This window comes from Letharia columbiana (genome assembly GCF_014066305.1).
Source record: "Letharia columbiana isolate WasteWater2 chromosome Unknown Sc0000003_s0, whole genome shotgun sequence".
Lineage (NCBI taxonomy): Eukaryota > Fungi > Ascomycota > Lecanoromycetes > Lecanorales > Parmeliaceae > Letharia > Letharia columbiana.
The window spans coordinates 513,701-526,695 of record NW_023501039.1 but is presented as its reverse complement, the minus strand read 5'-3'; the positions used below and the strand labels follow the sequence as shown (position 1 = coordinate 526,695).

Here is a 12,995-nt window from a genome sequence, read left to right as displayed (position 1 = left end):
AACTGAAAGAGGGGATTTGGGTGACCCTGAACGTAATAGAGAGGATAGTGAGTGTATGGGTGTGAATGAGTACTACTTTTCTGGTTGGATATATTTTCGCAACTCAATCTGGCAAGATTATGATTCTTTGGAAAGCCTTTGAAATGATCCGTCAACCAATGTATCTCTATAGAGACCTTGTCCCCCACTCGATTGACATATCCGAAAGCTTGAGTTCCCTGCGGTTTGAATGCCTACATAAACGGCCGCTGCCCGGCAGGTGGCCAACCTCTAGAAAGACTTCCCTGTCAAAGAGCACTTTGGAGAAGCAGTGAAATTTAAGTCACAACCACTCAGGACATGAATTTCTGAGGGTATATATTGTTATTGTTCTGACTCATTGATTATGATAACATGCCAGGTCCAGGTAAGTATCCTATGGTATCCAAATGGCGGTGCCAATGACAGAGACATCCTCACTAATTAGGCCTCATATCCAACCTGACATCAGCCTCGTACAGCGGTATCCGAATGACTTCAAACACCATGTTAAATGCAAAAAAGACCAAGTAACTCCTCGAAAATGTCAGTATTTCCAGGAACATCACCTCCTCGCTCTGCCCACAACCTTCACCAACCCCTCCCCAACTTGAACCTTCCACCCCTCATCATTCAACATCCTACCCACGGCCGGTCCCAACACCGCCCTACCTCCAGCGCTGTGACGGCCTACTCCAGTGATGATTCTCAAGCCACCGCCATTCATAACCTTCCCCGCCCTCGCCCACTCTCTCCCTTCGCTCTCCCACCACGTTTGAACCCTGTCCCTCGAAACCCTCACCGCGTCTTTAACGTTCAAACCATGCAGGTCTACCTCTCCAGGCTTAGACTGGGAGGATACTCGTGCGTCCGCAAGGGCTGCAACATTCTGGCGGAGAGCAGCGTTGGCGTCACGACCGACGGAGCTGTAGTGGGATGCTGCGGCGCCCATGAGGCGGTCGGATTTCGATTTTCGGAAGGCGGATCGGGATTGTGTTTGGGCATTTGAGCGGATTGAAGCGAGAGCCGCGGCTCTGGGGTCGGAGAGGGGAACGTAGGAACCTGGGAGCGAGGGCGTAGATGAAGATGTGGAGGGAGGAGAGGGAGGGCGTAGGATATACTGGGGTATTATTGTTGAGGTCGATGGGACGTTTGACGAAGATGTGAGCGCAAGTGCCAGCTCTCGAGCGGAGGTAGTAGACGGGTACGTCAGCTTGATGAGAGCCAGGGCTTGGGGATATTGGAGCCCGGGGGGAAACTCCATGGAGAGCTCTTTAGCGTGTGCTTCGATTTCGGAAAGCGGTGCGCCTGGAAGACAGGGGTTTGAGAAGGCTTCTCGATCTTTCGAGGCACAGAGAGCGGCGATCGTGGAAGGGAGCGTGGCACCGCTGCTGTGATAGGTAGACCGTATGAACTCAGCAGAGATGTGTGTCCGATCATGAATATACTTGACACTATCATCTACTCGTAGCCATTGATTAGAGGACAAGGAATTGTCGCGAGTCGACTCTAGTGCAGATGTTGAGCTCGTCCGGCGGATTGGCTGCCTCTTTCCCCTCTTCTGCCTCTTTTCCCGCTCCTTCAAGGCTCTACGCTCTCGATTGCTCATCATAGGTCCCGTGAAAGCCTCGATACCCTTCTCTTTAAGGCCTTCTTCTTCAAGGTGAGCCTGGGTTAGTAGTTCATCCAGTGCCTTGTGATAGCTGTTGCCATTTTTCCGGAGGATGTAGCCTATATCGAAATCCTTGGCCCCACAAACTATATCCTTCAACTTCATAGCTTTGTCCGAAGGCGACAAGCTTTCGAGCCAGTCGTCATATTGTCCCTTGTCTAAGTCCATTCCATCTGCTTGCTTGTTCTCTGCTGTATCACCTCCGAAGTTGACCGAATCCAAAGCCTGGGATACGCTTGTAAGGTCCGTGTCCACTGTAGAATCGGATAGTATGTCTCCGTGCCATGATTGCGCTCGCTCAGACGACTCATGTGAAGTCGTATCATCATGAAAGCCACTGGTTCCCGAGGGGTCAAATGCCGCATCGTCCGTGGTCAGGGTGATTTCTTTCACGATATCCAGTTTATCGCGTAGTCCATTGAGCGACACCTCCTTATCGGCATATTCCAAGAAGAAAGAGTAGAATAGTGGGGGATCTAGAGGCGGACAATACTCTTTCTGCATACAGCCGTTAGCAAACAACCTCGGAATAAAGACAAATTGCTGCTCACCTCTAAAGATATTGCTATGTCATCCATATTCGAACCGTAGAGGTGTGTGTTGAAGAGTCGTGGATTGCCTGATTATCATGGTGGTCGGATGTTTTGCTAGGTGGGAATTATCATTCAGAGTCACTGGACGTCACCATGCTGGTACTAGTATCGTAATATATCCATGCGCTAGTATTGATATCGTAAACTATTATATGACGATAATTTTTGACGGGTCGTATGATGAATGTCCAGGTAGGATACCATTGAGGAGATTCGCAAATTCTGCAATGGCGAAGCTAGAGCAAATGCTGTTGGTGCCTCCTACGGGCGAATCTTCTCAAGGCAACATGCCTGCTGCAAAGCTCTTGGGGATGAGAACCCACCAGATGCCAGGTCCGGATAAGGGAAAGCCTATCATCATTATCACAGACTCATGCAATCTCTAGGAAAGCTCAATGTCTCTGAGCTCTTCTTCGAAGTACCAAAGAACTACTCCAAAGCGCAAGATGGCAGTCTACGCCTGTTTGCTAGAAGTGTGAAACGATTTGAGAAGCCAGTAGACATAAGTAAAACGGAGATCAAGCAGCCTCCCTGGCGTACGCATCTTTCGACTTATATGGTTTGGTGTACGATTGACTTATGGTTGTTTTACAGTCCTCTTTCTGCAGGGTATGTAGTATGCCATGCCCTCCCTCTCTGAGCGAAACGCTGATCAGTGACAAGGTGGACCTGGCATGCCTTGTAAAAGCCCGCAATATTACCCATGGACCGACATTCTTCTCGATAAGGGGTATCAGGTTTGCGTTGCTCTAATATTACTGCAGACTTTTCTAAAACAAGTCAGATTCTATTCTTAGATCAGCGCGGTATCCAGATGCCTTCAGATCTCAAAGTTTTCGTACGCGGAGCTGACTCGCTTTGCTCAAAGGCACTGGTTTGAGCAGCACAGTCACAGCGAGAACACTCGCAACTGAAGGTGGACCTGCAAAGCAAGCGGCATCGCTCAAGAATTTTAGAGCAGACAGCATTGGTAGGTCCATCAATCGAGTCCTAGCATAGTACAAGGCGTGACTAACGAAGAGTGCTTCAGTCATGGACTGCGAAGCAATTCGCAAGATTTTGACAGCGGATTATCCGGCAGAAAAGAAGAAATGGACGATCATGGGCGTCAGCTTTGGTGGCTTCTGCTGCGGAACCTACCTTTCGAATTTGTTGGTATTCCAATATCTATGCAACAGCTGTGACGAATACTAATTACGATATCCACAGTCCTGAAGGACTCCAAGAAGGTGATCTTACCTCTCACAAAGAGCCGACCAACTCTGACCGATACATTAGTCTTCATCAGTGCTGGTCTTCCCCCCTTGGTGAAAGACCCGGACATAATATACAAATACCAGTTCCGTTAGTTTTCCTTCTTCTAGAGATTGGGCACAAGCCAACACGAAGTCAGGCAGGCTTGCCGAAAGGAACAAAGCGTACTATGAGAAGTACATCGAAGACATTCACCGAGTCAAGGATATCATCCGGTACATCCAGAAAGAAAGCGTCATACTACCGAGCGGTGGGAACTTTTCCGTGTTGCGATTACGCCAGCTTGGAAGTTATTTTGCATTCCACGGTCACCGCGGCCATATCCTAGCGTTTTGGACATATAGCTGACCTAGACTAGGCACCATGGACATTGTGCATGGTAAGCACAATCTGGGCAGCCAGTTTTCAGCTAACCAAATGTGAAGATATGATATGCCGCTTGACGAGCGACTTAAATCGTAAGTCTACTTTTCAGAGTCATCTTCTTTATATCTGTAATACCATGAGCTGTAAGACACGTCTCAACAGTAGTTCACTTGCAAAATTGGTTTTATAACCCAACACCTACCTCCAAAGATGCACGCTGACTCTGAGAACACGAAGAATTCGGCTTCTTCACTAGACCCACACTCGCAGCATTTGATGAAATGATGCCATTCGATACAATGCCACTGTCTGCATTGATTCACGAGCCTATATATGCGAGAGGGTAAGAAAATTTGTTCCCCCAGTCCAAGATTATGCTGAACGAGATTGAGGCATCCAACCCGGTGGTCGGCAGATCGTGTGATGTCGCACATCCCTGAATTCCAGAGGGTCTCTGTGGACGGTCCAGAGCCAGTACTCTTCACCGGTGAGATGGTAAGCAAAAGTTCGCTGGCTTGACAACCAGACATTAGCTGTGCTCCTCCGCATGGCCAGCTGAAGCCTTCACATAGGTCTTTCGAGACATGTTCAAAGACTACGATGAGCTTCGCAACCTGCAAGAGACAGCTGACCTACTTGCGCATGCCGAGGACTGGCCAGAGCTATATGACGAAGCACAACTGGCCAAAAACGAAGTCCCCATATACTCGGCCGTCTATGTTGACGACATGTTGGTGCACTTCGATCTCTCTAGGGTATGTACATATTAGGAGCAAATTCTTCTTGTTGCGGATCGCTTTTCAAGTTGCAAGACTTTTTTCGGGAACAAAAGGCTCTTGATAACCCTCGAGCCGTCACATTGCTTCGACAATTGCCTTCAAGTAGGATACTGACATCGGAATCTGTATAGGACGCAGCTTCGAAGATCAAGAATTGCAAGACCTTTATAACCAATACTTTATATCATGAGGCCCTGTTCTCTAAGAGCAATGAGGTCATGAAGCAACTGTTTGCTCTGAGGGACGATACGATTGATTAGCGAGGAGTGTTAGTATAGGATGAACAGTGTTACTGAGTCTGAAGGTTCAACGTCGCACATTTCGATCGTATCAAAAGTCAGTTGTCCCATCCTCGGCCGAAGTCTACCAGTCGCAGCTTTCTTGCATCATCGGTATGAAATTGCGCGACCTTCGCTCGAACCAGAAACCGAACAGCTGCCGACTCTCGCGATATGTTGATGTAGGAATCTGAATCCTCATCTCCAGCAGCGGCGTTCAAAAGGTCTTCGGTCAGGGTTCGGAAACTTGCCAGGGCGGCCTCCTTCTCACTTCGTACACCAATTTCTTCATCTTCATTACCATTCTCGGAACCCCAGATCTCGTCATTACGCATTTTCCGCTTTGCCTCGGTCCTCGCAATATCTGCGTCCATCTTTCTCGCTCTCCCTTGCTGATTGAAGCCTGCCTTCAACATCTCCTCATCTACTTCTACTGAATCGCCTACTGTAGGACCACCAAGATCTTCAGCTGCTAGCATCGCGGCCAATTGCTCATCGACAAACTTGTTGAAAGCTTTCACTAGATCCCTGAGTGCCATCATGTAGTGGCGTTTTCGCTGCTGCTGCTCTTGAATTATAGTATTGGCCGATTCCTCGGTGCTCTTTTCCGATCGTTCTTCGTTCTCCAATCGAAGCTTCTCGATCCTTCCCTCAAGTGCTTGTGTGATGGACCGGGCATCCCTCAAATCAGCTTCTTCTTGCCGAAGATGCTTTCGAGATTTGGAAACATTATCCTTGGTCTCTGTGATTGCACTTTTGCTCTGGTCCACCATATTCAGAGTTTTGCGGAGAGCGAGGAGGGCGGGCAATGGCGAGTCGGGAGAGGGGAGGAGAGGCTCAGAGGGAGTGAGGGATCTATATGCGGCTGTAACAGTTCGAAGCTGCTGCAGACGCTGGCGGGAATCTTCAGACGGTTCATCAACGGAAACGGCACGGGCTGTTGCACGTAGCTAACCACGTTGTTCAGCAGAGTAAGCTAGCCATCAGTTGCGTTCTAAATGCACTCACCCTCTCCAGGGCGGCTTCATGCTGCTTGACTTGATTTTGCAGGGACTGTAGGCTCTTGCAAAGACGGGCTGCGTAGTCTTCATCTCCATCTGCATTGTTTTGGCCATAATCTATGTCCTTTGTCTTTGTGACATACTCTTGAAGCTTTCCTAAATATTGCGATTCAATAGCCATTTGTATCTAATGAATTAAACACGGGAGACTGAAGCCATATATGTGCACCAAGTAGGCTGTTCAAGGACACGCTTTTTCTCACGCGCGCTTTGATGCCAAGAGCTTTCAAGGGCTGAGCTTAACCCGGCAAGGACTAGTGCGCACTGCTAGTCTGAGTTAGCCTCAGCTTCAACAAATTGATCGCTCCTTCCCTCGTTTCTCACGTTTCTGATCTAACCCATCAGCTCTTCGACAACAACTTTACTCACCACGGGGGTCCGTTGTTTGCTTTCAGACTGATCACTCCACATCGGCTTCAGCTTCACATTCACGTTCGAAACCTTACTGATAATCGAGGTCCAGCAGAAGGTTTGGTCCACTGGACATCCACGCAGGTCTCCCTTGGCAGTCGTCCAGCGTTTCATCAAGCTATTCCTCCTCACGAACACCTTACACACACCTCTTCGCCTTCCATAATCACCATACCACAGTCTGTTCCTCATCCTGCGTTTGCAGCTAAAATCTTCCGTCACCGCTCATCCTCTACCTCAATCCAACACACCACCTACCCCGACTCTCTCCATCACGATCTTCTCCCTCGCTTCACAAATTCCACAATACACCTCGCCCTGTCCAGCGACCGTCTGTATCAGCACCAGCAAGTTTTCATTGGAAATCACTGGTGTACATAGACGATCAATTCAAGATATCAAACCAACCAAAAGCTCACTGATTTCCCTGATCCGATCGACTCTTGTATACCATTAACATCTAGCAATCATGTCGGCATCACCATCAACACTCGCAGCGACTCCACAGGCCAACCAGAAGCGCCCTCTCGATGACGAATCTTCTCCATCCGGTCCCACAGATCAGCCTGACGCAAAACGTCCTGCTCTCGACAAGGCAGTCAAGGAAGACGAGGGCACCGACGAAGACGCAAAGACCAGCACGACCTTAGCAAATGAAGATGCTCCACTTGCTTCTACTGAGGGAGTCAAAGCTGAATCTGGCGCTGCCCCTGTCGCGAATGGACACACAGATACCCAGGGCGATACGGTAGTGCCGGATGCACCTAATGGAGCAGGTCCCTCGGCAGCGTCCGTGCTGGAAACCCAGCCAATACAATCCACAGGTGGCCAATACGATCGAGCTACATCACAAGGACCTATGCAACATCAGGGGCATCAGGATGAGACTGGCTGGCTTCACATTCGTGCGGTGATCTCAAGCGCTGAAGCTGCCACGGTTATTGGCAAAGGAGGAGAGAACGTTTCTCAGATCCGTCGCTTTTCTGGTGCCAAGTGTACCGTGAGTGATTATTCTCGAGGTGCGGTAGAGAGGGTCCTGACTGTTAGTGGTTTGGTGGACGCAACAGCAAAGGTACGACGGCATCTTTTTCGCCGTTCACATGTTTTCTAATGCTGACAAACATAGGCTTTCGGGCTTATCATACGGACTTTGAACAACGAGCCCCTTGAGGCTCCTTCTACCTCCCAGTCCAAGACGTATCCGCTACGTCTGCTCGTTCCTCACATCCTGATCGGCTCTATCATCGGGAAATCTGGCGTACGCATTCGTGAGATTCAGGAAGCATCTGGCGCCCGTCTCAACGCATCCGACTCGTGCTTGCCTCTCTCCACAGAACGATCTCTCGTCGTTCTCGGTGTCGCAGATGCTGTGCACATTGCTACTTACTATGTTGGACAGACGCTTGTGGAGCAGCTGACCGAGCGCTTCGGTGGCCCAGCAGCTTCGGCGTATGCTACTCGAAGCGGAGGACCTGCTGGTGTCGTTCCCGGCGGTATGCAAGTCGTCCCTTACGTGCCTCAGCCTGCTGGAGGCCAATATGGTCATCCTGACAACTATCGACGACACAACAATCAGCCACAACGTACGCCTGCAAACCCTTATGGCGTGCCATATCTTCATGGTCAGCCACCCCAGCAACAGCCTCAAGCACCCGTCCACTATGGCGGTTCTCCTCAGCAAGGTTATGCGGGAGCTGGGCCACATCAACCTCCACAGCACGGAGCCCATCAACCAACCCATAGCCATGCCGGACCACCAGCGCAACCCGTTCAAGGCATGGTGCCAGGTCAGCCATTGACTCAGCAAATCTTCATTCCTAACGACATGGTCGGCGCTATCATTGGGAAAGGTGGCGCGAAGATCAACGAGATCAGACAGCTCAGCGGCAGCGTGATCAAGATAAATGAACCGCAGGATAACAGCAATGAGCGACTAGTCACTATCACGGGAACCTCCGAGTGCAATCAGATGGCGCTTTATATGCTCTACTCGAGACTCGGTAAGTCTTTCCCACAAACGCGCACTGACTCCAAACTGACCATCGCAATAGAGAGTGAAAAGCATCGGATCTAGAGGGTCAGGGGGTGCTGCGTTTACGAATTTGATTGAGGCCGGTTGTTGTGATGGGCGACCCCAGGAATGTTGTAGCCGACAGCTACCTGGCGTTTTCTAAAATGGCTTGTGCTCAGGGTCAATCCCTTTAACCAATGTTTATTCGTTCGTTGCAGTACTAGGGTCCGCATGCGTCTTCTTTGCAGCAACGCCCCGTAGCACTGCGCACAGCTAATGCCGCCGCTTGTGGGATTTACAATGTTTGCAACTCTGTCATTCCGGAAGCGGTGCTGCTCTCGCTAACGCGGAACCGAGGAAGCTATGTCTCGGCAGCTGCCATCATCTTCTCAGTTCAAATTTTCGAAGACTTGAACCTTCATCCATGTTTGCGGTCATTTCTTTGCTGTCCTGTAATGCGAATACTGATCCGTCTCCCTGCTTCCAGCATGTTTCGAAGAGATCTTGTCATCAGCACCATGACCCCAGAATACAAATTTCATACTACGTCTTGCGTTCTACCTTCAAGGTACCTGTTTCATCGCTCCTGCCAACATGATTTCCTTATCAAGTAATATTCGTTTCGAACGACTATCTACCAAGATAGCGCCTACTATGCATGGTATCACTACGCTCGATGAGGTTCCTGCGAAGAAGAAACACATTACTAAGACGAAGGAAATCGTCACTACCGTACCCAAAACCATCGTGCTACCCACTCCGTCCACCCCAACGAGGTATGGCTCCCTAGCACTCGCCTCGACGGCGCACTAAACAAAGAAAGACATCTCTTCAAGACACCCGTTACCCTCGCGATTGGCCCTACCAATCACCCCTTCCACCTCCATCTCGAAGCCCTCTGCTCGATCTCTCCCTTCTTCTCCGCTGCCTTCAACCCCGCCTACTCCTTCCGCGAATCTGTTACCTCCACCCTCTCCCTACCCGAGTGCAATCCGACAGATTTTGAATACTTCGCTCAATGGCTCTACACACGCACCCTAACCCACGAGAGCCTAGATGGGCCCCATCCGGCCTATTTCAAGCTGATTAAGCTTTGGAAGCTGGCGAGCTTTCTCGGTATCACGGCACTGAAGAATAGCATCGTGGATGAGATCGGGTGGAGGGCGGACGAGACCAATAGCGTCCCGACGCCGGACGATACGAGATCTTTGTGGGGAGGCGAGGAAGAAATGGGTGGGTTGAAGGAGTTGGTGGTTGATTTGTTTGCGTGGTAAGATGACACCCCTGCGCCGTTGGTAGTGCGAGTGCTCATGATGTGGTGAAGGAAGAAGACGGACGCGCTGGTTCAAGGACATCCTGATAGCTGGGATGAGAGGTTCTTGAGGGAATTGGTGGGGAGGTTAAAGAGAAAGGGCAAGGACGCGGCGCCGTGGAGGGATAATGAGGAGAGGTGTAGGAGGTATCATGAGCATGATCGCTTGGCGCCTATGTGTGAGGGGGTCGAGGTACTGAAGGAGGAGTAAGGAGCTCAATTGGCATTTTGCCTGATGAGAACCGTTGCCTGTCATCGCTTGGAAAGACAACGTGTTGGCTGAGACAGTTTCTATTCATAACATCGTAGGCTTAGGCTGCTGCTGCTTCTGATATCCTGTTACCTCTTTCATGCCTCCGCATTAGTTTCTTTCTATTTCTAATTTTCCGCAAATTTCGTATGATGCACCTCCAATCCCAACGGGTCTCCCCTAAGCAAATGTATGTTATCCTTAAACGCCTGCGTCTCCCTAAAAGACATGTGCGCCTCCACGCTCTCCCATCCCAGCACCCCCACATACGCCTTCCCCTTCTTCCCCTCGTATTCCACGTCCTCAATCACCCACCCTCCTGATGCGGCCTTGAAACCCTCGGCGTTCTCCGAAATCACTTTGATGAGCTGGTGCACCTTTGATTCGAAACCGTCGTCCTCTTTTTCAAAGTAGCAGGTCAGGACCTCGGTGACGGGGGAGGCGGTGCCGACGGCGGCGGTGGGAGGGTGAGGGGTGAAGTTTGCGTGATACATGGACAAGGGCCCGTCGACGATGGTCATGAGATGCTTGGCGAAGGGGCCGTAGGTAGGGGAAGCCATGAAGTTTTTGTGGGCGTCGAAGGAGTCCCAATCTGTGGGGAACCGAGGGTGTCAGTTGCCTTGGTCGTTGTGAAAGAGCTGAGGGTTTGATCTAACCAATGAAGAGTTGAATCACGCTCTGGTTCTCGACCTCTCGGCCCCAGTACAATCTTTGAAAGCCGTCCTGTTGCGAAACGGTGTCTAACGTTGACTGCCATACCTTTCCGGCTGAAGAGTTGGGATCTTCTACTGCTGCACCGCTTGCAATGGGAAACGTGGCGAGTTCTGTTGCTGGAGCCATTACGAATCGTTTAAATCAGTTGGTATTGAGCAATTATAATAGTCAAAATGCCTAGATGGTGGTCAGTTAAAGATGTCAATGTTTTTGGTTCGTCATCATGACGCCGGCAAGGCCGGACATACCTTAGCTCCGTACATCCTACCTAGTCGGATTAGATAACGACGGTAGCATCAAGCATTTCCAAGCCAAGGCTTGCAGAGATTGTTCTGTGTGGGTGACGCTGAGTCCTTAACCGTTGTGTCCATTTCCATGATCTGCCGCTGGAGGATTCGATGAATGGTCTATCGTTGCTGCCTAGTAGTTGGCAAAGTATTTCCGTACACCGTCAGTGATGAATGACGAATACGACCACGACTTCGATGATGAGCCAACGAACGAAGACCTATCGGATTACGAGGACCTACGTGTTGCACTTCTCTCTGTATATAGCAGAGTGAGACCGGGAGCGGAGCCACTGTTGTACCAGCGAAAGACCATTGTCTTACCGGCGACGGATCTTACCGCTCGATTCCTCAAACGCTGCCTGCACAACGACACACGCAAAGCTTGGGTGGGATCAATGGATATCAGTCTCGACGCCCCAGACATGACTTGAAGTGACAGACAAGTGGTCTGGGATGAGGAACTGGCCTTTGTGAGAGACGACATGCTTTTTCCCAATAAGGCGCCGTTCCATTGGCCAGAGACGCTTTCATCGAAAACATGCATGACGCATAGCAAGTACGCCAGGAAGTTTTATGGCCTCGCAAGGTGTCCTACATAATAGACTTTCTTCTCTTAAAAAAATTGGCTGTCGATCTTCAGGAAAGCAAGTGCCTTGACGCTTGTTGCTTCATGGCTCTTCAAGACATCGAATCTATGAGCAGAGGATTCGCCCTAGCTTTGCCAAGGGCAAGACGAGCCGTTGGACCTCAGGGGCCAAAGCGCCTTGGAGCCGCTAAGGGATGCGACAGACTCAGTACAGATGATGGGGAACTGGGAAGCTACTCAGCTAGAACCCTGTCCGCGGCAAAATTCAATTGGCAATGGTAAGTTCCGACCTCAAGCCGCTCCGTGCTCATCATTGTCCCTTGCAACGGGCGTGAGAAAAGAACCCCATTGGCTGGAAAAAAGGTGAAACTAAAAGATGACGGGTCTACTCGCGCGGCCAAAAATCTATCCTCTTGGCCCTCCAGCGCGGATATACTCATCAATTGACTTGTTCACCGAGGCTACCATAAAAAGCAGCATCGATTGATGGGTACCTGCTTGCCAAGCGAACCCGAGTCAACTGTAGCGAGTGATATTTCAAATTTTCAAAAGTAGAGTACTTTCATACGGCACCTTCAAAACGACTGAAAGAAAAGATCGGCGGGAAAGCTTTTTCAGCAGGTGTCTTAGTGAAGACTGCTCCAGACTGCTCCTTGCCGGACTAGCACTGATTGGTTATCAGCCGAAGGATCGCTACATGAATCAAAGACGCCATTTCAACACACTGTCAAGGCTCATGCATGCTTTACACTCGGGCTTCTGAAGACAATCGGAAAGTAGTACTTCCCAACTAATAGAGCAGGCCCAAAGAGAAGGTCTTGGTCTCATAGTAGCGAGGGATAGCTTGCAGGACCTGCAATGAAGCTTCTTGGAGACGCCCGTGCTTCCGGAGATGATTCTATCCGACAATGGCTTGGTCACGTTCAGCAACTTGGTCGTACTGTGGCTATCTGGGTATTTAATTGGTCGGTGATCGACCGAATGCAATGTACGAAGGTAAGATGACGAGGTTGTCGATAGATACTCGTTTTTCAGCTCGGACGAGACACTGGCGCGTGAAATGGAGAAGCTCACTCTACTGTCACAACCGCCAAAGGCCAGAGGGGGCTGGAGTTGACCATTGTCAAAGCTCTTAGACTGGTGGAAATAAACCAGCCGATCATCGCCAGGAGCGGGGAAGCACTTTCAAGTCGATCTTGGATCAGTGAATCCTGGTCTACGGTGCCGACGAGTTCCTGGTTGAGGAGATGATGCAACACGCGTATGTTCGAATCTTTCAAGTGATTTAGTAGGTTGGTATCTACTAGTTGTCAAGAAGGCTGCGCTTTTCTCATAGGTGGAAAAACTTCGAGGCTTTCGAGACCGGTGAGTCTTCTCTGTCTAGAAGATAAGATACACTC

General features: G+C 50.1%; 6 protein-coding genes across 6 annotated transcripts; 3 read left to right on the top strand and 3 right to left on the bottom strand.

Moving 5' to 3' along the window:
- Window positions 1-583: 583 nt before the first annotated feature.
- On the bottom strand, window positions 584-2,268 carry HO173_001623 (uncharacterized protein; the record flags this gene model as incomplete). Its single annotated transcript, XM_037303562.1, has 2 exons — window positions 584-2,188; window positions 2,242-2,268. 2 exons carry the CDS (start codon window positions 2,266-2,268, stop codon window positions 584-586), a joined length of 1,632 nt encoding a protein of 543 aa, XP_037169284.1.
- A 242-nt stretch (window positions 2,269-2,510) lies between these two features.
- HO173_001622 (uncharacterized protein) lies at window positions 2,511-4,942 on the top strand (the record flags this gene model as incomplete). Its single annotated transcript, XM_037303561.1, has 16 exons — window positions 2,511-2,616; window positions 2,670-2,819; window positions 2,878-2,892; window positions 2,947-3,020; window positions 3,068-3,089; window positions 3,152-3,253; window positions 3,314-3,434; window positions 3,493-3,512; window positions 3,562-3,627; window positions 3,677-3,844; window positions 3,896-3,916; window positions 3,963-3,995; window positions 4,141-4,246; window positions 4,296-4,398; window positions 4,476-4,658; window positions 4,814-4,942. 16 exons carry the CDS (start codon window positions 2,511-2,513, stop codon window positions 4,940-4,942), a joined length of 1,419 nt encoding a protein of 472 aa, XP_037169283.1.
- Window positions 4,943-5,019: 77 nt separating this feature from the next.
- HO173_001621 (uncharacterized protein) lies at window positions 5,020-6,142 on the bottom strand (the record flags this gene model as incomplete). The annotated part of the gene is made up of 2 exons (XM_037303560.1): window positions 5,020-5,910; window positions 5,969-6,142. 2 exons carry the CDS (start codon window positions 6,140-6,142, stop codon window positions 5,020-5,022), a joined length of 1,065 nt encoding a protein of 354 aa, XP_037169282.1.
- A 759-nt stretch (window positions 6,143-6,901) lies between these two features.
- On the top strand, window positions 6,902-8,506 carry HO173_001620 (uncharacterized protein; the record flags this gene model as incomplete). The annotated part of the gene is made up of 3 exons (XM_037303559.1): window positions 6,902-7,504; window positions 7,559-8,432; window positions 8,484-8,506. The coding sequence occupies 3 exons, from the start codon at window positions 6,902-6,904 to the stop codon at window positions 8,504-8,506; spliced, it is 1,500 nt and encodes a 499-aa protein (XP_037169281.1).
- Window positions 8,507-9,037: 531 nt separating this feature from the next.
- Window positions 9,038-9,966, top strand: HO173_001619 (uncharacterized protein; the record flags this gene model as incomplete). The annotated part of the gene is made up of 3 exons (XM_037303558.1): window positions 9,038-9,219; window positions 9,267-9,713; window positions 9,768-9,966. The coding sequence occupies 3 exons, from the start codon at window positions 9,038-9,040 to the stop codon at window positions 9,964-9,966; spliced, it is 828 nt and encodes a 275-aa protein (XP_037169280.1).
- A 167-nt stretch (window positions 9,967-10,133) lies between these two features.
- HO173_001618 (uncharacterized protein) lies at window positions 10,134-10,845 on the bottom strand (the record flags this gene model as incomplete). The annotated part of the gene is made up of 2 exons (XM_037303557.1): window positions 10,134-10,597; window positions 10,662-10,845. The coding sequence occupies 2 exons, from the start codon at window positions 10,843-10,845 to the stop codon at window positions 10,134-10,136; spliced, it is 648 nt and encodes a 215-aa protein (XP_037169279.1).
- Window positions 10,846-12,995: the final 2,150 nt, after the last annotated feature.